Raw genomic sequence first — 21,552 nt, 5'->3', positions numbered from 1 at the left:
AATATTTACCAAATAAAATCACTAATGCAGTGAACTTATATTTATAGCACCAGATTTTTTTTTCAAATTAAGATGAAAAATTAAAAAACATGACATGTACTGCTTTCAATGGTAAGCTATTAGGGAAGAAAGGACCTAAAACTCTTTAATTCAGTACAATGCAGAATATAAATTGATCCCAGGAAAATACTTCCACCTGGATTTGTATCTGTAGTTCTTGGTTAAATATAAATCATATAACAGGAGGAATTATTAAAAAGAATCTGGGGCAGCTAGGTGGCACAGTGGATAGAGCACTGGAGTCAGGAGGACTTGAGTTCAAATCCGGCCTCAGACACTTGATACTTACTAGCTGTGTGACCCTGGGCAAAGTCACTTAACCCCCATTGCCCCACAAAAAAAAAAAAAAAAAAGAATCTGAAGAAAAAAATTCACACTACAAAAATTTTTAATAGCAAGGTGTTCAGATATAATCTGATAGAGACATTCATACCAACTATTTTTAGAAGTTATTCATATTCCAAGGACAAATTTAATATTGTATGTTATTATTGTGACCAACACTGGACTCATAAACAACCTATACATATAAACAAGCTTCCTTTCCTCTACAGTATAAGCCATCACCACAGGCTACAGTGTAGTGGAAGAAATGTTGGACTGGAATCCAGAAAAAATTGTTACTAGTTGTGACAACCTTTCTAAAAAGTCTGTATCCTCAACTGTAAAACAGGGATAATTATTATAGCTTCAGTATTTACCCCATAGGTTTATGGAGAGGATCAAACAAGACAATATCTACAAAGCACTTTATGAATTGTAAATAAACGTTTTTGTGTTTTTTAATGGGCTCATAACCAGAGAATGCCATAAAAGGCAGGAATTTTAGAGGAAACATCTCAGGGGGAAGATTTTTAGAAAGAACCAAATTATTCCCATCCCAAGTTTCCCCTAAACAGTCTGATATGACATTTTATTTCCTCTAATCGTCTAATACATACACATATACATACATACATACATACATACACAGATACACACACACACACACATACACACCTTTAGGAAGGTGAAGGAAATCAGCCATTTATACACTGGTGTTAACTGACCTAATCAGGTTAGCCTGCTTTCCTCCTAATACTCAACAGAGATGAGCTCCAACTAATGGGTACTGTTTCAGGGAAGAGGGCAAATAATGTTATACCACAGTGATGGTAAAGAACCAGAAATTGAGGGGATGTCCATCAATTGAGGAATTGGCTAAACAGGTTATGGTATATGATTGTGATGGAATACTACCGTGCTGTAAAACATGACATGTTTGATTTTGGAAAAATATGTAAAGACTTGCATGAAATAATGAAAAATGAAGTGAGCAGAACCAAAATAACATTGTATACAATAACAGCAATATGGTTCAAAGAATAATTGTGAAGAACCAAGTTATTCTGTGCACTAGAAATACTCGATAAATCAACTATAAAGGACCTATCAAAGATGCTATCCACCTCCAGAGAAAGGACTGAGAAATCTATGTATAGTATGGCTTTCCATCTATTTATCTATCTGCATCAAATAGTGGTCTTCTCTGGTACAGGGTGGATAAGAAGGGAAGGAGACAGTTTGGAACTTAAAATGTTACCCCAAAAAATTAATTAAAAAAATTTTTCACCACAGAGCATTTGGAGGGCAAGGCAGAATGTGGTAACTACTTACTGTCCAAAGTTTAGGGTAGCATGAGATTAATACTAGCTTACAGAGGTCATAAGGTAAGAATGTTCTAGACAAATTTTGTCATCAAAATTTTGCTGTTGACCTTTACTTCCAGGATCCAAAACTTGGTTTTATTATCATTCTTTTTTTGTTTGTTTGTTTTTAGTGAGGCAATTGGGGTTAAGTGACTTGCCCAGGGTCACACCGCTAGTAAGTGTTAAGTGTCTGAGGCCGGATTTGAACTCAGGTATTCCTGACTCCAGGGCCGGCGCTCTATCCACTGTGCCACCTAGCCGCCCCTTATTATCATTCTTAATACTGAATCAGCTAGATTATAAATAAGACTTTTGTGCACTAACCATTTCTATGGAAATTTTTTATTCAACGATTCAAATTGGCTTACACATGGATATACAGTAATACATTTATAAACCAGGAGCTGCCTGAATTTGCACAATTAAAAGGCAGTATGGTGATGTAGAAAAAAGCACTGAATTGAGTCAGATTTGGGCTCAAACTACTGCTTAGTACCCTAAATCTGGAGCTGGAAGGAATCTCTAAGACTATCCAATCCAAACTCAGTATTTTAACAGAAAACTGAGGGCCTGTGAGGCTGACTTGCCCAAAGTTATATATGTAGTAATTATCGACAGAGTTGGGATGTGAACCCAGGTCCTCTGCTAGATTTGTTGTTCTTTCCACTGGATTGAACACAAGTCTGGGACTCTTGCAGGCTTTCTCTATATGTAAGATAAATGAGTTGGGCTAAATGTCTAAACATCCCAGCTCCAAATCTAATTAAATTCATCCCCATGCCCTACCCTTTCCTCTAATATTTTAACTTTAAAACAAATTGAGGGGAAATTTATTTAAGCATCAGCTGGCTATCAACCTCAGAAACCTTTACTAATATTGTCAGATAGTCTTACCACTTGAGTAGAAAGGGACAAAATTAATCAGTAGCTGCAGAGAGATCTTGAACTTATAAAAACACAGAAACTCAAGTCTTCAGTACACAGATGAGGTAACTAAGACCATGAGAGTAGTAAACCATGTGCCCGAGGCCACACATCTAAGAAGAACCAAAGGATCTAGACCTCCTAAAATTCTTTTGCCCAGAAATTCCTCAAGTTCTAGAAGAATGATGCTAAACAATGAGGCAAAACATCATGTTTGCATAAAAAGGACAGAGGAGACATGATTTTAAAGCAATAGAGGTAATGCCTACATTTAGAATGTCCAGTTTCGGCTGGAAGCTTAAGCAACCTGGATTCAAATCCTATTCAACTATGACGTGACTCTGGGCATGTCATTTTTGTTTCCTCTTCTACAAAAATGAAGAGGGTTAGATCTCTGAGATTACCTCCAGCCCCAAATCCCAAGTTTCAGGGACAGCAGAATGAGACAGTTGTGTAACTCCAACGGACATAAACTCAGGTCTGTGCATTGACACAATATAACAATCCCATAGCCTGATTTAGAACTAAGAGACAGGTTACTTGGGGAAGGAGGAGCTCAAACTGACTAGCTCTTCTTGTTTCCGCTATTCCAATCTCCCTCACCGAGAGTGCCCAAGCAATAACTGTTCTTTCAATATATAAAACTTTATAGAAATACTTACACATACATTTCACTGATTTTTCACACAACCCTGTAAGCTAGACAGAGAAGATATGATTCTTATTTTAAAATTTAGGAAACAGGTTCAGAAACATTAAATGTCTAGTGTAGGGGAGTACAGCTAGGGGGAAAGGTGGTATTTGTATGTAGGTCTTCTGACTTCAAATCTGGTGTTCCATTTGTTACTTAATTCATTTTCTTTAGCCAGCCCAAATTCTGTCATAAAACCAGAGGGAGCAGTGTGAATATAGTGTGTAGGAAAAAAAAAATGTATTTTCTTCCTAGAATATGTGGAGAGGCAAAATATATCAAAATGGTAATAGGACTCAAAACTATGTTTCTGAAAAACTGAAACAACAAAACATCTTTTGTCTAAATACAGGAAAAGAATGTCCTCAAATAGCTTCATATAAAAGTTATAGCTGAGAAGTTATTTTTACCTTGCTTTGGTGAAAAAGATCTTAGACTAGTTTGGCTGCCCAACTACAACCGATTCATATAGACCATGAGAACAGCAGCACCATGTCATGGACACAGCATCAGACCTAGTCAAAAAGAAGTGTTCAAATGCTGCCTCAGGCAGTGTGTTATCCTGGGCAAATTACTTAATATCTAGGCAGGTCTGTTTCCTCATTTGTAAAATGAAGGACTGGACTGAGTAGGCTCCAGTATTTTCCCAGTTCTGTATCTATGACCTCTAGTTCTATGACCTCTCTTAGCCTGTCTCCATATCTATAAAGTGGGGATAATAGCACCTACCTCACAGGGTGGTTGTGAGGCTCAAATGAGATAATGTATATAAAGTGCTTTGCAAACCTTAAAGTGCCATATAAATGTTAGTTTTTATTATTAGAAGAAAATTTAGAAAATATGGTAGGTCTGCTTTATTGTGTAAATAAATTCAACTACTTTAAAAACAAAATAAAATGCTTTGCCAATAAATACATAAACTATTTCCCTCCATAACACTCAACTAAGTTTTATGAACCGAATTTGGGTTTTTAATCTATCCCATGACTGGTGCTATTATAAATTAAGAAAGGAAATTATTTGAAATTTGTTTTTCAAAAACAGCAACACAAAATTAGGCATAAAAATTATGGTAATTTCCTAAATTTTTAAATAGTCTAAAATCCTTAATGTTTTATTATAGAAGATATTCCAAGATATTGCTGGAATTTTAAAGAATTTTTAAAGAAAGTAGTCAAATGAATCAAATACACTGAAAGTGAAACAAAGTTCATCATCAGAATCTGTTTAACAGCTACAAAAAGGCATTCTTAATTTCGAAGTAGAAATGCAAGCAATGATGAAGCAAACATAGAAACACTTAGTCTGGCAGCTTTTACGTTGGTCATAAATGTTTGTTGCAGACTTAAAAGGTATTCTAATCAAATGTGCAAAAAAAAGTGCAGCTCTGTCCATATTTACTTGAAATATGCAACGCTGAAAATTCTATACTATTTACACACTTAAAATAAAAAGACCTTTATAATTAATTTACATATGCTGCAATTTTGTGGCTTCTTGAGTGGGTGAATCATGTCCTACAAATAGTTCAACAGATTTATGTAATTCTGATGAGCTATACAAATGTATATGAAGAAGTATTATTTAGTTAACACTCCTTTCAATATTATCAACTTTATATTAAAGTCTTGTTCTTGAATTTATTTAAAAATCCAGTTTTGAAATCAATTGCAATTATTGAATCTGATGAAAAGTTGGTAGGCAATTAAGTAAGTACATGCACAAAAAAATTTGTCTCCAAGGGTTGCACCGCTATCTCCAGTTGGCATCATCCATCATAACATTCCCCTACTTCAAAAAGGACTTTTCAAAGAAAGAAAGCTTCACACAGCAAAAGCCACCTCCAAATAGGAGGGCTATGAGAACTTGGTCGCAAGATGACAAGTGCTTACTCTCTGTCCATACCAATAAACCAAGTGGACTGCACAGCCTGCTGTACAATCTAATTCAACGTACATAAGGAAGGGAGGAAAATCACGTTAAGTGGGGGAGGAACAACAAAGTGATTAAGAACCCTTGCCACAAGGCAATCAACATCTGGATTTCACTGAATACAGGGGAAAAACCTTACAAAATGGATAAACCAAATGTTAGTATCTATTTGTACATTCATGACTTCTACTGATATGTTTCAATTGCTCAGCTGATGGTCAGTCATTCATCAAGAATTTTCTGCTTCTGAAGGTTTTGGACTTAGGAACCATGTCTTATGTAAACTGTATATCTCTGACCAACAGCTAGTATGGGGCTCTGAATAGGGAAGGTGCTTAATAAATGTTCCCATTGTTGTTTTTCTAAGGAATAAAAATTTGCTTTGAACAGCAGTCACAAAAAGTGATTAAGAAATCAATTTACCCAATTATTCATTCTGTATAATACACTCCAAGTGCAATAGGAATACAAGAATTAAAAAGGAAGGCTTTTTTTTTTTTACTTCTATGACTTATACAAGAGTTCTCAAATTAAAACCATTTTAAAAATGAACAGCAAACTGGCAATAATACTACGATTTGCTACGTGCGACAGTAAAACCATTTGGTCAGAATTCTGAGGAAGTATTTCCTCGAAAAGTTTTTAAAGCATCTAACCAAGCACCGTCTTCAGTTCAATGACAACTCTTCACAAGTTTACACAAAAATACAGTGACCAGTCTTAACAATTTCATTTTTGACCAATTCAATCTCAAAGTTTATGCAGTAACTGCCTCTTGGGTATAAAGTTCTGCTTTCCTTTGATCTCTGATTGCACTTAACTACAAGCTATGGTCTCAAGCTGTTGCTCTGCCTCTGCCGCCATAGCAGCTGCCTGCAACTGTTCAGTCTCACTCTGGATGGCACTGGTGGGGACCTGTTTCCTCTCACTGTGCATATTGTTCTCATGACGTTTGAGGTCAGATGCCTTGGCAAATGCCTTTGTACAGGAGCTACAAACAAAAGGCTTCTCCCCTCTGTGTCTTCTTTCATGATCTTTCAGATGGGACTTGTGTTTAAATGCTTTGTCACACATATGACACGCAAAAGGTCTCTCATTACTATGAACTCTCTCATGCTTTTTTAAGTCCGGGGCACGGATAAATGATTTCCCACACACTTCACAGCTGTAAGGCTTATATCCAGTGTGGATTTTCAGGTGTTCTTTCAGGTGGGCCTGTGTGGTGAACCCTTTGGTACACATTTCACAAACAAATGGTCTGTCTGCTGTATGGAGTTTTTCATGCTTTCTCAAACGGGCTTCATCTGAAAATGTCTTTCCACATGCTTGACATGCAATCTGTTCCCGGTGACCATAGAGTAAGTATTCAAATTTCATGTCACTAGTGGCTGTTGTCCAGCCAGGGGTCTGTTCGTCTTTCACTTCACTTATGCCATCATTAAATGTTAAACCCTGAGGAGTCTGGGATCCCAAATCTTTTGATTCTGAGGTGTCCATAGAGTCTACTTCCTGGCCATAGCAATTTACTTTTCGAACTTCTTCACTCCCCAGCTCCTTCAGGATTGCTTCTTGAACCCTAAGTGTGGTAGTGGGTGACTTACCATCCTCCTGACTTGGGGGAGTTCCTTCCACTGTGTCATCAGAAGGACTATCATCTTGATCTCCGATTTCTTCTACTTCATCATCCTGATTGTCAGTGGAATCTCCAATGGGGCGGTTTATTTTCAAGCAATACTTGTTTTTTGCCTGAGTGTTGTTCTCTTCAGGGCTAGATACATCTCGCTTCTGAGAACAGAGTTTATCCAAAAACCGGATGCCAAGAATCTGACCCGATGACATCATCAAGTTGACGTCTTCTTTTTTTACAGAAATCTTTGCAGTATACATGTAATTCAAAACTTCCTCAAATATGTCAGAGCGAAGGAAATCTATCTCTATTACAGATGAACTATCTACCTCCAGCTTCTTGAAAAGCTTTTTGAAGTAGGTACTACATGCAGCAAGCACACATCTATGTGCCCTGAACTTCACGTCTTCCACCACAATAGCAATATCACAAAATTCCCCTTCCAGACGTTGTTCATTTAATGTTTTCAGAAATAGAGTTTTATGATCATCATCATTATATTTAATGGTTTCAGACATACTGATGAAAAACTCCTACATAAAAAAGAAAAGCAAAGTCTAATTATTATCCAAAGAATGAAACAATGCAGATCATGATAAAATGAGTGAAGTTTAGTTAGGGGTTTATCTTTAAAAAAAAAAAACCTAGAGGATCTGTTACAATCAACTTAAGAGACTTTTGAGAGAGCAAAGAAAGGATAATAACTAAACTATCTTTTTAAATTTAAATTTCTTATTTATTAAGAATTTGGCTAATTATAAAGTAATAAAGTTTATTGTAAAAACAAAATTAGATGAAGATTTCTGAACCACTGGGTAGATCTTCTATGAAGAATTAATGGGGAAAAAATAACATTAAAAGACAAAGAGAGGGGGCAGGGGGCAGCTAGGTGGCTCAGTGGATAGAGCACCAGCCCTGGATTCAGGAGTACCTGAGTTCAAATCCGGCCTTGGACACTTGACACTTACTAGCTGTGTGACCCTGGGCAAGTCACTTAACCCCAATTGCCTCACTTAAAAAAAAAAAAAAGACAAAGAGAGGTCATGACCTACACTGTTAGCAGTATCATATCATATCTGAGTAACTTTCTGAATGCATGGCCATAGTCCATGATGAAGTTAATCCACTATCTTTGAAGCTCATATATTAGAACCTAACCCAATGAATGGTCAGTGAGTAGCCCATTTAGCCTACTCTCTACTTGACCACTCTAGGAAGGTGACCAAGCTTCAGATTCCCTCAGGTCATCTCACCACCTACCAGTCTTGGAATCTGTAATCCTCCTTTCACACCATGCCCCACCCTCACTTTCCTCAATCTCAGAATAAAATTCCCTTCCCTGGTGACCTCTCCCTTTTATGTATTTGTCTTATTAGAATGTATGATGCTGAGCAAGTCACTTAACCCTGTTTCTGCATCTGGAAAATGAGTTTGAAAAGGAAATGGGAAACCACTCCAGAATCTTTTTCAAGAAAACCCCAAACAGGGTCATGAAGAGTTGGACACAACTGAACAAGTTCCCTGAAGTCAAGGACTTTTGCATTGCCAGGGAATAGCAGGGTGCCTGGCACCTAACAGACAACTCACTAATAAGAGTATGGATCCAGGCACCTCAGTATATGAAATAATAAAATAACAGATTCAAGGACTAAGGATGGAATCTTTGGCTTACTGAATCATCTGTTTGTATCCATAATATCACCACAGAGCCAGTGGTTGAGCAATTAATACTCATTGATTTTAACTGGATGTTAACCAGGTATTACACTCCATAGTAAAAAGAGAAAATTAACATTCAAATACACCAAAGAGGACCATAACTGTGGGGTACTGGTTTCCAGACTAGAGAAAATTCTAGGATATTGTTAAAAAGCCTGAGAAGGATAGGAGTCCAAAATAATCCTGGCATAGACTAAAGGATGTCCAGGGACTAAATGAAGGCTTGGAAAATAGATGGTATCTCCTGAGTATATACTGAAACATCAGATGTCTAGATAAAATTGTGACAGAAATATAACAAATGTGCCTGACAAAACCATCATCAGGGGGATGATGTCATGATTTGCAGTAAATTGGATTTAAGTGAGGTAGGGCTGTGCAAGGTCACTAACCTCACTGTTTCCTTCAGAGCCATCTGGGTCCAGTGCCAAGATATACATCAGGACGACTGGAGATGGCTCTAGATGTTTAAGGCAATTGGGATTAAGTAACTTGCCCAGGGTCATACAACTAGTACATGTCCTTCCAACTTCAGGGCCAGTGCTTTATCCATTGTGCAATAACTAGAATACTACTTTTCTGAATGTGTTCCTAGAAGCTTAAGGCTAGAATGAAAAATACTCAACATTATAACGAGGAACTTTTGATTAAGCCCCATCATTTTTATATTGTCCCTTGAATTTATTCCCTTCAAAATCATTCTGATTTCCTCTTAATACCCTCAGAATTAGTTTAAGACAATTATACTTTCTTTAAACTGAACCAAAAGCACATGAATGCATGATCTATATCTGAAACATACTTTAAAAAAATGCAAACAAATTAATTTGCTAAAATTTCAATGAAAATTATTAAAGATCATATTTACCATGAACAATTTAGGCAATTATCTTGATGATTTAAAACACCAAATTCTTCAGATCAGAATAACTCTGATCAGTGATACTTCAAATCTGAAAGAAAAAAAAAAGTAGAGAATCATTCTCTCAGATTCTAAACAAAGAATACTGTGATTATATTTCTTGAGGGAAATATGTACATATATACACACACACATTTAGTGGGTTTAACCTACTAAGAAATTATTATTGGGAGAAGGAATGGGGTCTACCCATGTTTAGGGCAGTTTCGAAGGAAGAATAACAATGAGGAAAGAGTATACAATCAGTAAGAAGTACAGGCACTTCAACTCAGTCTAAATGGAAAAGGAATATAGTATTAAAGGCAGCAATAGGAACTTTAAGGATAGGTTCTAGGGAGTTCAAGCAGGCAGGTATGGATATTAGATGTTTGATTGTATTATCTAGACAGAAAACTCAACATTTTTTTAAAAATTGCATTCTAAAGGGGAAAAGAACAACTATAACATATGCCAAATGATTTAAACCTCTAGTTAGGGCTTTAAAATTTCTAATATAATAAATATTTTCCAAACTTTTTCTTCAAAAGTTTGTGTCTAAGGAAGATATCAGATCCCTAGCTTACTGAAGAATCTGCTTTGTTTGTTCTATGTAATAGAGCACTAACCAGGCAGGGTTCAATTTCAGGGAACAAGCCTTCGCTAGAAATTTTTCTATTTACATATTTAAGTACTATCTCTTTCATACTCTTACAATCAAAATAATGTTGTTGTTTTTTCCCCTTGGCTCTTATTAACAACTTTGGATCTTCCTCCAGTTTTTGGTTCTGTTCTGTTTTGTTTTGTTTTTGGGGGGGGCGGGGGATGGACTGGGGTGGTACTGGTTATTCAGTCTCCAGTACCAAAGTAAACCTGATCAACACTAGACAAGATTTTGTAGAACCAAAGTTTGTCTCCTGCCTCACTGGCAGATTCAAAGGCATCTTCCATCTTGTCTGGCTCATCCAATCACCTAAGAGCCCAGTCAGATACCCCTGCTGACCAAGGCAGTAAAACCCATCACAACAATCTCCCATCCTGAAAAAACCCTCATTTGATCCTTCCTATCTTCCTATATCTTTTTCTGCGCTTTGTGGATAAACTTCAAAAGGCCATTTCCAATTAGTGCCTCCACATTCTCTCGACTAGCTCCTTAAAACCCTTTGCTTCCAACCTCATCACTCCACCAAAACTGCTTTCTCCAAGGTTACCAATGATCTCTTAATTGCCAATTCCAATCGTCTTTTTTCAATTCATTCTCCTAACATCTACAAAGCTTTTGACACTGTTGATCACCCTCTTCTCATGACACTGCTTTCTCCTGGCATTCTTCCTACTAATCTGACTGCTCCTTCTCAGTCTCTTTTGTTGAATTCTCATCCAGATCATGCCCTCTGAAACTACCTATTTTCTGCAGGTTCTGTTGTAGGCCCTCTCCTCCCTCTATATTACTTTACTTAATAACCTCATCAGTTTCCATGGATTTAAAGATCATTTCTAGTCTAATGATTCTCAAATCTTGCCCCAATTCTCTGCTGACCTCCAATCTCATATCTCATACTACCTTTCAGACATTTCAAACTCAAAATTGGACTAATTTTCCCTCTAAACCCTGCCCCTTTCCTACCTTCGCTATAATTGTAGGGGTCAACACCATCCTCCCAGTCCCTCAGGCTCAAAAATTAGGTGTCATCTTCAACTTTTCACTATCTTTCTCTCAGTTCCTATATCCAATTTGTTGTGCCAAAGCCTGTCATTCCATCTCTCCCATATGCCCCCTTCTCTCCTGATACTACTCTGGTATAGGTCCTTATCACATCCCAACTCTACTATTGCAATAGCCTGCCTCAAGTCTCTCCCCACTGCAGTCTCTCCCCATTCAATAACCAAAGTAATTTTCTTGGGTTTTTGTTGTTGTTGTCTATTTAGCACTTTCTTTTCCCAAAAATTACATGTAAAAACAATTTTAACATCCACTTAAAAAACCTTGTGTTCCAAATTCTCTTCTTTCTTCCCTCCCCACCCCTTCCACCTTTAAGAAGGCAAGCAATTCAATATAAGTTATACATGTGTAGTCATGCAAAACATTTCCATAATAGTCTGGTTGTGAAAGAAAACTGACAAAAAATACTCAAGAAAAATAAAGTAAAAAAATTATGCTTCAATCTGTATTCAAAGATCATCACTTCTTTCTCTAGAGATGGATAGCATTTTTCATCCTTTAGATTTGTCTTGGATCATCGTATTGTTGAGAATAGCCAAGCCATTCACAGCTGATCATCTTACCGTATTACTGTTACTTGTACACAATACATTTCACTTAGCATAAGCTTATGTAAATCTTTCCAGATTTTTTTCTGAGAAAATCCTGCTCATCATTTCTTAAAGCACAATAGTATTCCATCATAATCACATAACACAATTTATTCAGCCATTCCCCAATTGATAGACATCCCCTCAATTTCAAATTCTTTGCCACCAGAAATTTAGAACATATAGGTCCTTATCCTTTTTGTTTCTTATCTCTTTTTGAATACGACCTAGTAGCAGCAGTACTGCTAGGGTAGAGTATACATGGTTTTAGAGCCCTTTGGCCAGTTCCAAATTGCTCTACAGAATGGTTGAATCAGTCTACAACTCTACCAACAATGCATTAATGTCTTATTTTCCCCATATCCCCTACAATATTTATCATTTTCCTTTGCTATGCTATTATCTGATCCAATAGGTATGAGGTAGTACCCCAGAATCTTCTTGATACACTTCTTTCTAATAGTGAGTTAGTGAATTTTTCCCTATTTGGCTATAGATAGCATTGATTAATTCATCTGAAAACTTCATATATTTTGATCATTTATCAATTGAACAATGGCTCTTATTTTAATAAATTTAACTCAGTTCTCTATGTTTGAGAAATAAGGCTTTTATCATAGAAACTTGCTTCAAAAATTTTCTGAGTTACTATTGCTAATTGTATTTCCCTCCATCCTATTCCCTCCCTATACCATTTATTCTATTCTCTATCTCCTTTTACCCTGTCTCTTCTCAAAAGTATTTTGCTTCTGACTATCCCCTCCCTTCCATCACACATTCTCTTACCCTCTTCCCCTCGTGCTTTCCTGCAGGGTAAGATATATTTCTTTTTCTTTTTTTTGTGGAGCAATGAGGGTTAAGTGACTTGCCCAGGGTCACACCGCCAGTAAGTGTCAAGTGTCTGAGGCCAAATTTGAACTCAGGTCTTCCTGAATCCGGGGGCTGGTGTTTTATCCACTGCACCACCTAACTGCCCAGTAAGATAGATTTCTATACACAATTGATTGTGTATGCAATTCTCTCTTTGAGCCAATTCTGATGAGGAAGGTTCATTCACTTCCCTGCACACCTCCCCCATCTTCCCTTCCACTATATAAACTTTTTCTTGTTTCTTTTATGTGAGACTCCTATTCCACCTCTCCCTTTCCCTTTCTCCCAGTGCATTCCTCTCGCCCCATCATTTTATTTCTAAAGCTATCATCCCTTCACATTCAACTCACACCTGCCCTCTGACTACATATATTCCATCCTTAATAATGAGAAAGTTCTTATGTTTATATTCCATGTAGGAATATAAACAGTTTAACCTTTTAACATCCCTTATTATTTCTTTTTCCTGTTTACCTTTTTATGCTTCTCTTGAGTGTTTTATTTCAAAGTCAAATTTTCTATTCAGCTCAAGTCTTTTCATCAAGAATGCTTGAAAGCCCTCTTTCAATAAAATGCCCATTTTCCCCCCTGAAGTATTATACTCAGTTTTGCTGAGATGGGGATTCTTGATTGTAATCCCAGTTCCTTTGCCCTCTAGAATATCATATTCCAAGCCTTCTGATTCTTTAATGTAGAAGCTACCAAATCTTGTGTTATCCTGACTATGGCTACACAATACTTGCATTATTTCTTTCTGGCTGCTTGCAATATTTTCTCCTTGACCTGGGAGCTCTGAAACTTGGGTATACTATTCCTGGGAGTTTTCCTTTTGGGATCTCTTTCAGGAGGTGATTGGTGGATTCTTTCAATTTCTATTTTATCTTCTGCTTCTAGAATATCGGGGCAGTTTTCCCACTAACTAGCTGCATGATTTTATTCCACCTCTCTATAACTGTTTGTTCACCTGTCAAAGAAGAATATGGGTTGGATTAAATGATCTGTAAGGTCCCTTCCATGTCTGAGACTAGGGTTTGACAAAATATCCTCTAACTTTCCTTACAGCTCTACACTGTATGACTAGTCAAATTCTGGGAAATTTACAAAGAATGTGCAATTACTCAGTATTGTAGAGTGGGAAGTGCAATGGCTCTTAAGTCAGAGAATGTGGTTTAATACCCTACCTCTTATATCATCTCTGTGACCTGGGCAACTTAATCTTCCTGGGCCTGTTTCTGTATCAGTACAATAAAGCATCTGGACTAGACTCAAGATGACATCTAAGGTCCCTTCTAGCTCCAGATTTCATTCAAAACCTGGCTCTATGACTTTGGACAAGTCACTTGACCATTTTGGGACTCAGTTTCCTCTTTTGTTTCAATAACTTCTAGAGTTCTTTCCAACTCTAAATCTATCATTCTATGAACTAATATCCCCTAATTATTTACAAATATAGCTGGCTATAGGTGAGAGGTGACATGGCCTTAAATATAAAGCTGGCCTTGAAGTCAGGGAATTCAAAGTCACCTGTAATAAGAGCAAGGCCTTTTCCCCAGGTAGCTTTCTATGAACCTAAGTGCTAAGAAAGTACAGATCTTCATGGATAAAGGGAGCTCTTTACTCTGAGCTCTCTTAAGAGAGGTGAAATCACAAATGTGGTTTAAAAATGGCTACAAATAACTGAATAGTTGATTCTTATTGATAAAATCTGGAAATCAATCATTGGTGTTCTAATAAAAGTTCTGAATCCAACAGACAATAGGTTTTGGAGGAAAAAGCACCAGACCTGAGTTCCAATCCCATCACTGACACTACAGGTGTAACATAAAGCTTTAATTTCCTTTCCATCTATAAAATGAAACAGACTAGCTGCCATGTAAGGCCCCTTCCAATAGACTGGATGAGATCCTAAGATTTCGTGCAAAAGTTGTACCAGCGCGTAACAGCAGCTGGTGGGTACTGATCATTCACTTAGAAACAGTAGACAGGGGCCTGAGCAGAAGATGTTGCAGTGATATGGAGAGAGGAGGGAAATGTTTGGTGGTTCCAATTCCTTACTACTAATGAGAACTAGCAAGTTCAGAGCTCCTCTCACTACAGTTCTTAGCTGAGCTCATTGTTAATTTCCCAACTGTAGTTACAGTTGCCCACTGAGGGGAGGGGAAACTAGGGCGTTATCTCAACTTACAGAAAGAGGTTCCAGCAGCGTCCTAGGCCCCAAGGAGCGAAGTTTTCCTATTTCGTTGACCAAAGGCTTCCCCACCACTCCCCACCTTGCCACCCTACCGCCGCGACACCTGAAAGTAAGGGACCCAGGGAAGGCTTGGGTACAACTTTTTTCTCCCTCTAGACCAAGTATACAGAGACAGGGCAGAGCTAAATAAGGCCGTTTGCAGTCGTTTTGAAACACAAGCCTTTTCCGGCTCACGGAAAAACGTATATCGCATTCATAACTTCCGCCAAAAAATGTGGCAGAAAGAAATTTGATTGGGATGGGGGGGGGGGGGGAATGTCTTTTTACACCGCCTCGGCCATTGCACAAGAGCAAAGGAAAGCGAATGCACCGTGCACCGCGAGGCTGGTGACTGGGCTAGGGGTAGGCAGCAGCAGCGCATCCTGCCCGGCTGCGGTGCATGCAGAGCAGCAGCGCATCCTGCCCGGCTGCGGTGCATGCAGAGCAGCCGCGGCGGCGGCGTCAGCCAGTGGCGCGCGGGGCCGCCTGCCCGCGAGCCCAGCCGAGAGCTCGCGCCCCGCGCACTCCCCGTCCGGCTCGCGCCGGGTCCCCCCTCCCCTTCCGCGGCCTGGAAGGGGGAGGGGGGGGTCGAGGAGCGGGGAGCGGCCTCGCGCGCGGCTGGGGAAACAGGCACCCGCCCGGCCGGCTCTGAGCACAGTTCCCTCCGCCGCGGGGGAGGGGCGATCCACCGGGCTCAGCCATCCCGCGCCCAACTCAGTCTCCCCCGGCCTGGGCGCCACCTAGCCTTAAACAAAAAAGAGCGGGGCCCGTAAGCCGAGGGTGGGAGCGGGCTCGGGGCCCCGGCCCCCAGGGTGCAGGCCCGACCGCCCGGCCGGCAGTGGTTCCTGCCCTAATGCACTGCGGCGGTGCGAGCGACGGCGGCCATGAACTCTCCCCGAGCGGGGACTAGAGCGAGAGCGCGCGCCGGCGCCGCCGCCCGCTCGTCCGCCCTGCTGCAGCCCCGCGAGAGCTGCGCCCGGCCCTGCCCGGGCCCGGGCCCGGAGCCGCGAGCCGCTTGCACATCCCGGGGCGGGCACGCGCTTCAGCCAGGCCGCCCCCGCCGTGGCGCTGCACCCGCCCGTCCGCCTCCCGGCCCCCCATCCGCGTCCCCGCTGCTCTCCCCGCACCCCTCAGTCCCAGGCCCCGCCGCCCAGCCCGCGCTTACCTGCAGGCCAGCACCGCCACGGACCCTTGCCCGTACTCTCCACAAACACAGGCCTGGGCGCGGAGAGGTGGGCTCGGGGCTATTGGGGTAGCTGGATGGGCAGTGTTTTTTTGTGGGGGGATTAGCGTGTTTTTTTGGAGTTGGGGGAGGGGACGGGGTGGGGGGGAGGGGGAAACTGTGCACGTCTGTGGCTATAGCTGCCCTCCTATTCCTGCACGAGCACAGAATGCCGAGCTGGCCGTGAACACCCCCACCACCATCCCCCCTTTCACCTCCCCCCCTCCACCTCCCGTGCATGCGCGGTGCGGGCTGGGAGAGGGCGCGCCGCCGCCTTGCGCAGGCACGTAAGCCTAAGGATCTGTTAGCGTTTGGTCGCCAAAGGGTTAAAACCAGGAACTCTCCAGCGTCTATTAGCCCCCCTCCGCTTCCTAGGGCCTCGCCTGCGCACGCGCACGCACGCGCGCCGCTAAGCGGCGCGCCGCGCGCGGGAGGAGGTGGGTGGGGATAAGCCGGAAAAGCTTGGTGTGGGGCGGGGCCCGCGAACGAGGAAGGCGCGCGGCTAGAGAGACAGAGAGGACTGGTGCTTCCCTTTCCCAGTTAACTCCACTGGCGGCCATGCGCTCTCTGGTCTCGCGCCGGGTGCAGCTAGTCTGCACAGACCGAGGATTCGCGCGCCCGGGGCCTCGGCGAAGCGCCGGGGACGCGAGAGAGCGGACGGTCCCGTGCGTGTGCGTGGAATCTGCTCCCCGTGCACGCGGGAGGGAGTTCGAGCCCCAGGGGCGCGCGCGCGGTCTGGGGCGCGGGTCTACGGCTTTAGCTTTTCAGTCCTCGAAGCTCGGGTTTCTCCCCGCCAAGAAAAAAGGGTTTTCGCGCCTGTCGCGCTGGGTCCTTCGGAGGAGGAGGAGGAGGAGGAGTCACTTTTAGTAACCTGGAACCAACCTGCATCTTTGTTTTTGTTTTGAACCTACCCTGCCATGCATTTAAGTGACTGTTGTAACTGTTGCGGAAACGAGAGCATGTTTAATTTACACTACTTGGGGACGCGAAATCCGAGTCAGGTATCAGCAGTTCTGGGGACACCCTTAAGCATCACAGAGAAAAGGAGGCGGGGGTCATTTCTGCTTAAGTAGAGCCCACGAGCGGGGGTTTTCTATTGCGGATGTCTGCTCTATACACACTCCTCCACTCTGTTCTCCACCCCAGTCGTCAGGTCACCATCAGTTTTCTAAAAAAAAGTCAAAGCAAGAAAAACTCGTTTAGCTTCCACTTAAAGCTGCGAATAGGAAAGTCTTTTCCTAATAAATGTTACTGTTACAGTATCTCCTTCCTCTCCAGAATAATGCTTCCAAAATGTGCCCTCTCTTTTCTTCAGTGCTATATGGACTCATCTTCCTTTAGGAGCTGTCGCTGTAACGAAAATACCTTCCAATTCAAGAATCTGAATTGGGAAAGGCTTAGAAGTTATCTAGTCCAACCCATACTTGATATAAAATATTTATAATGCACTTATCGTGTGCCAGACACTTTCTAGTTATTGTCACGTTTGATCTTCACAACAACTCTGGAAAGCAGGTGCTATTATCCCCATTTTGTAGATGGGGGTACTGAGGCAAACTTGGATTAAGTGACTTGCCCAAGGTCACATAGCTATTAAGTGTGTCAGGCTGGATTTGAATTCGGTCTTCCTTATTCCAGGAACAGTCCTTTATCCACAATATCCACTATATCCACTTGTCCACCTAGTTGCCCCTGAAACGGAATCACCTTTACAGGCTTTGGGGAATTCGTTTATAAGGCCTCCTCTTGGACTAGCTACAAGAAACTACCAACAAGATGCAGTTCTTCTAAGATAGAAAAGTATATCATTTTGTCTAGAGACATCCTTTATTTCTCAGCAATTTCCAGCAATGTTCCTAGTTCTGCACTTGGGCAATGCAGAAGTATAATCCAGTTTCTAAATGACAGCCCATCCAGGACATAAATTTTACTTTACCCCCTCTTCTTTTCATTTGTTATTAAGAACAATTATTGAGTTGAATACTCTGATCTCACATTCCTGGTCACCCTCCTCAAGATAAAGCACAAACTTGTCCTAAAATGTGGCCCCCTTGACTCAACGCAAAATTCTCAATGTTGCCTTACTAGGGCAGATGATGCAGATCATCTCTTAGGAGATGTGACATTGTCACCATTATCATTCTAGATACTCTTAGTTGAGCCCAAAATAAAAAGGCTGAGCAAAAGACAAATTATCTTTCCTAACACAAGAGATTACTCCTGGAACATTTTTGTAAAAAGTGCTATTGCTATTGCTATCTCTTCTACATACTAACTCTAATGCCATATGAGATCTTTTACCTAAATTATAGTAAGTATATATGAACAGTACAATAGTGAATTCTTTCTCACCTATGATGGGGGGAGGAGTGGTGTTTTTTCCTAAATATACTTTGAAAAAAAAATTGTGAATCACTTATTAGAAACATTGATTCTTCAAGGAAAATCCCTTTGGGTGCAATTAAATTGGGCAGAAGAAATCTTTTCATTGGCTTGACTTTTTATACTGTCTAGAGACTAGACATATTTGCCTAAAAATTAAAAAAATAAATAAAAGGTACAATTATGGTAACCAAACCTTGAACACTTCAGTTAATGAATTGATATTTCTTTAGTACTCCTCCCCACCTCCATACATCATAAATTCATAGAATCATAGAATTAGAACTAGAAAAGACATTCAAGGCTATCCATCCTCCTCGTTTTGCAAATGACCAAACTGAGAACCTGAGAGTTTAATTGACTTGCCCAAGGTCACAAAGATTGTCAGTGACTAAAGCAGGATTTTAACATCACTCTCTTGATTACAGTCTCTTTCCACTGTATCATGTTTCCTCTCCCCTTCATTCAATAAATGAGTGCCTACCATGTTCAAGCCTGTCTCTAATAGATGGTTACATAATAGTAGTTATCCTACAAAATATAATAACTTAATGAGGAGTTAGGAACAGTAACTGAATGTATGAATTTGGGTAGTAGAAACTACTGGATAATGAAACTCATAACTTCTAGAATTTAAAGTTGCCTAGTATACTAAGAGCTTTATCAAAGGCTAAACATGAACCCATGTCTTCCTGGCTTTAAGGCCAGATTTCTATCTGCTATCTATCTCTATCTCTATGGCATTGCTGCCTATCTTAATAAAGCTAACCTTGATTCAGATAACCTTGATTCAGTATTTGTTTTGTTTTGGGGGGGTTTGTTTGTTCGGGGCAATGGGGGTTAAGTGACTTGCTCAGGGTCACGCAGCTAGTAAGTGTCAAGTGTCTGAGGCCAGATTTGAACTCAGGTACTCCTGAATCCAGGGCTGGTGCTTTATCCACTGCGCCACCTAGCTGCCCCCCAGATAAGTATTTGTTGAACCTCATTTCACCTCTCATCTCTTCCCACAAACTTTAACATGCCTTGAAAAAAATCTTAGGGCCCTTTTTCTCCTCTGTTTTCACATCTCAGCCTTAGATGAATCACTTATATAATTTGGTTCTTGTCCCTGATCCTTAAAATTATAATTTTCTCCCTGATTTCCACAAACACACACACACACACATACACACACACATACACACACACACACACACACGACTGTTACTATATAGATCTTTAATAATCCTTATTTTGTAGAATTTCAATAATTCCTCATTTTATAGATACAAAAACAGGCTTTGGGGATTTATCTTCCTTGTTTTTCACCATCTCTGGCATAAGATAATCTTTTGTTTTTAAAGACCTTTAGAGAAGGCTCTTTATATTTAACACTGATTTATTTTTACTTTCTTCTACTGATTTTTGCCATAGATTTTTCCATTTTTTCTAAAAAAACCAAAAACCAAAAAAAAAAACAACAGCTACTTTATCCCCTTTAATTTTTTTTCTTCCTGAATAGATATTTGTGCTGGTGTGCTTTTTTTTCCCTATATAAAACTATTCTAAATTTTGAGATTATTCTGAATTTTTAGTTATTCTGGCTTTCTCTGTTGCCCACATAATAAAGCTAAATTACTTGAGGAGAACAAGCCAGACTCTACCAATAATCTCTTTTTAGAAGCGCATTTAATCTTTTCAAGCCACTAGTATTTTTAAAATAAATAATGCAGAACACTTCTCAAGGGTCTATAGACAGAAACTAATATAGTGTATTCCCTAGACTTTGCCTGTTCTAGTGTATGAAACATCCCTGATTAACTTTGTTGACTGTTGTATGGTGTTAATAAGGTTAGGTTCCCAGGTTCTTTCCAATCTTTGAGGTAGTTAGCTTTGTTCTCTTCTGTAATTACAAAATGTACTCCCCCAGTTGTCTTTTGGAAATGCATGCCTGGAAGTTTCACCATACCCTCTTGCAAACTGGCTTAAGTGATAAATAAATGGCAGGCGTAACAATACACTATTGGCTGAAACGTGATGTGGTTCAAGTGATCTGCTTGGAAATATGCAAGAAAAATGACCAAATTGTTCATATTCTTTGACTTAGCAACCCCACTTTAGACAGATTCTCCAAAAGTGAACTACAGAAACAAAGAAACTAGATACCAAAATAAGTTTATATCAACATTCTTTGTGACAGAAAAGAACTGGAAACAATGGGTGGTCATCATTTGAAGGAATAGCTTAAAAACATATGCTATATGAATGTAATACAGTATTATTGTGCCACATAAAATTTGAATATGAGGAATTCGGAAAAACATAAGACGGATTGCATGACCTACTACAGAGGAAAAATAAGTAGATGCAAAAGAAAAATATATATACTGACCATAATAATTATATGCATAATGAATATAATACATAATAACTGTAATAGATCACTAAAAGGGAATCAAACTGTGTAAGTGAAAAAATAATTAAGGTTCCAAGCAAAAGAAATGAAATATACCTTCCTCCTCATAGTCAAAGGTAGGAAACTACCAGGGCAGATTACTTGTATACATTACCAGAAATTTTCATTGTAGTGAGCATTTTTATTGAATTTTTCTTTATTTCAAGGGGGATTAAAAGGCTTTTGTTGTTTACAGAAATGACTATGATGTTAAAACCAAACTTATCAGTAAAACTTATTTTTAACAACAACAAAATATATGTGTATATGAATATACATACACACACACACACACACACACACACACACACATATGATTCTATGCCTGAATTGTAACTAGTAATTTTTGTTCCTGGAATAAATTTGGAGGGCTCACCTCAGTTACAGCTGCTGATGGGAAGGAAGTCGGCCTCAATTGATACTATGATGTTTCTATTCTGTCAGAGGACTTGGTCACAGCTGAGGAGACCAGGTGGGAGAAGAAAGGGAACAGCAGAGGTACAATATCTAGGGAAGGAACAATTCCTGGAATACATACTGTAAGGTTTCTAGGCTGCTGAAG

The 21,552-nt window shown here is 40.0% G+C and overlaps 1 protein-coding gene and 1 long non-coding RNA gene across 3 annotated transcripts in view; one reads left to right on the top strand and one right to left on the bottom strand.

Annotated features, from left to right (window-relative positions):
- LOC122735001 overlaps nt 1-21,552 on the top strand; it is a 119,435-nt gene that overhangs the window by 69,675 nt on the left and 28,208 nt on the right. The gene's annotated exons all lie outside the window — the stretch shown is intronic.
- On the bottom strand, nt 471-16,256 carry ZBTB14 (zinc finger and BTB domain containing 14). Of its 2 annotated transcripts, none has more exons than XM_043976235.1 (3): nt 16,118-16,256; nt 9,510-9,594; nt 471-7,455 (listed from the first exon to the last, which is right to left on the bottom strand). In XM_043976235.1, the coding sequence occupies exons 2-3, from the start codon at nt 9,510-9,512 to the stop codon at nt 6,112-6,114; spliced, it is 1,347 nt and encodes a 448-aa protein (XP_043832170.1). In that variant the 5' UTR covers nt 9,513-9,594; nt 16,118-16,256; the 3' UTR covers nt 471-6,111. The 2 variants fall into 2 exon arrangements, with proteins under 2 accessions (XP_043832170.1, XP_043832171.1); XM_043976236.1 differs by lacking the exon at nt 16,118-16,256 and adding an exon at nt 14,908-15,180.

This window comes from Dromiciops gliroides, chromosome 1, assembly GCF_019393635.1.
Source record: "Dromiciops gliroides isolate mDroGli1 chromosome 1, mDroGli1.pri, whole genome shotgun sequence".
Taxonomy (NCBI): Eukaryota; Metazoa; Chordata; class Mammalia; order Microbiotheria; family Microbiotheriidae; genus Dromiciops; species Dromiciops gliroides.
Note: the sequence above shows the minus strand (reverse complement) of the source record. Positions and strands in the feature narration are given on the sequence as shown.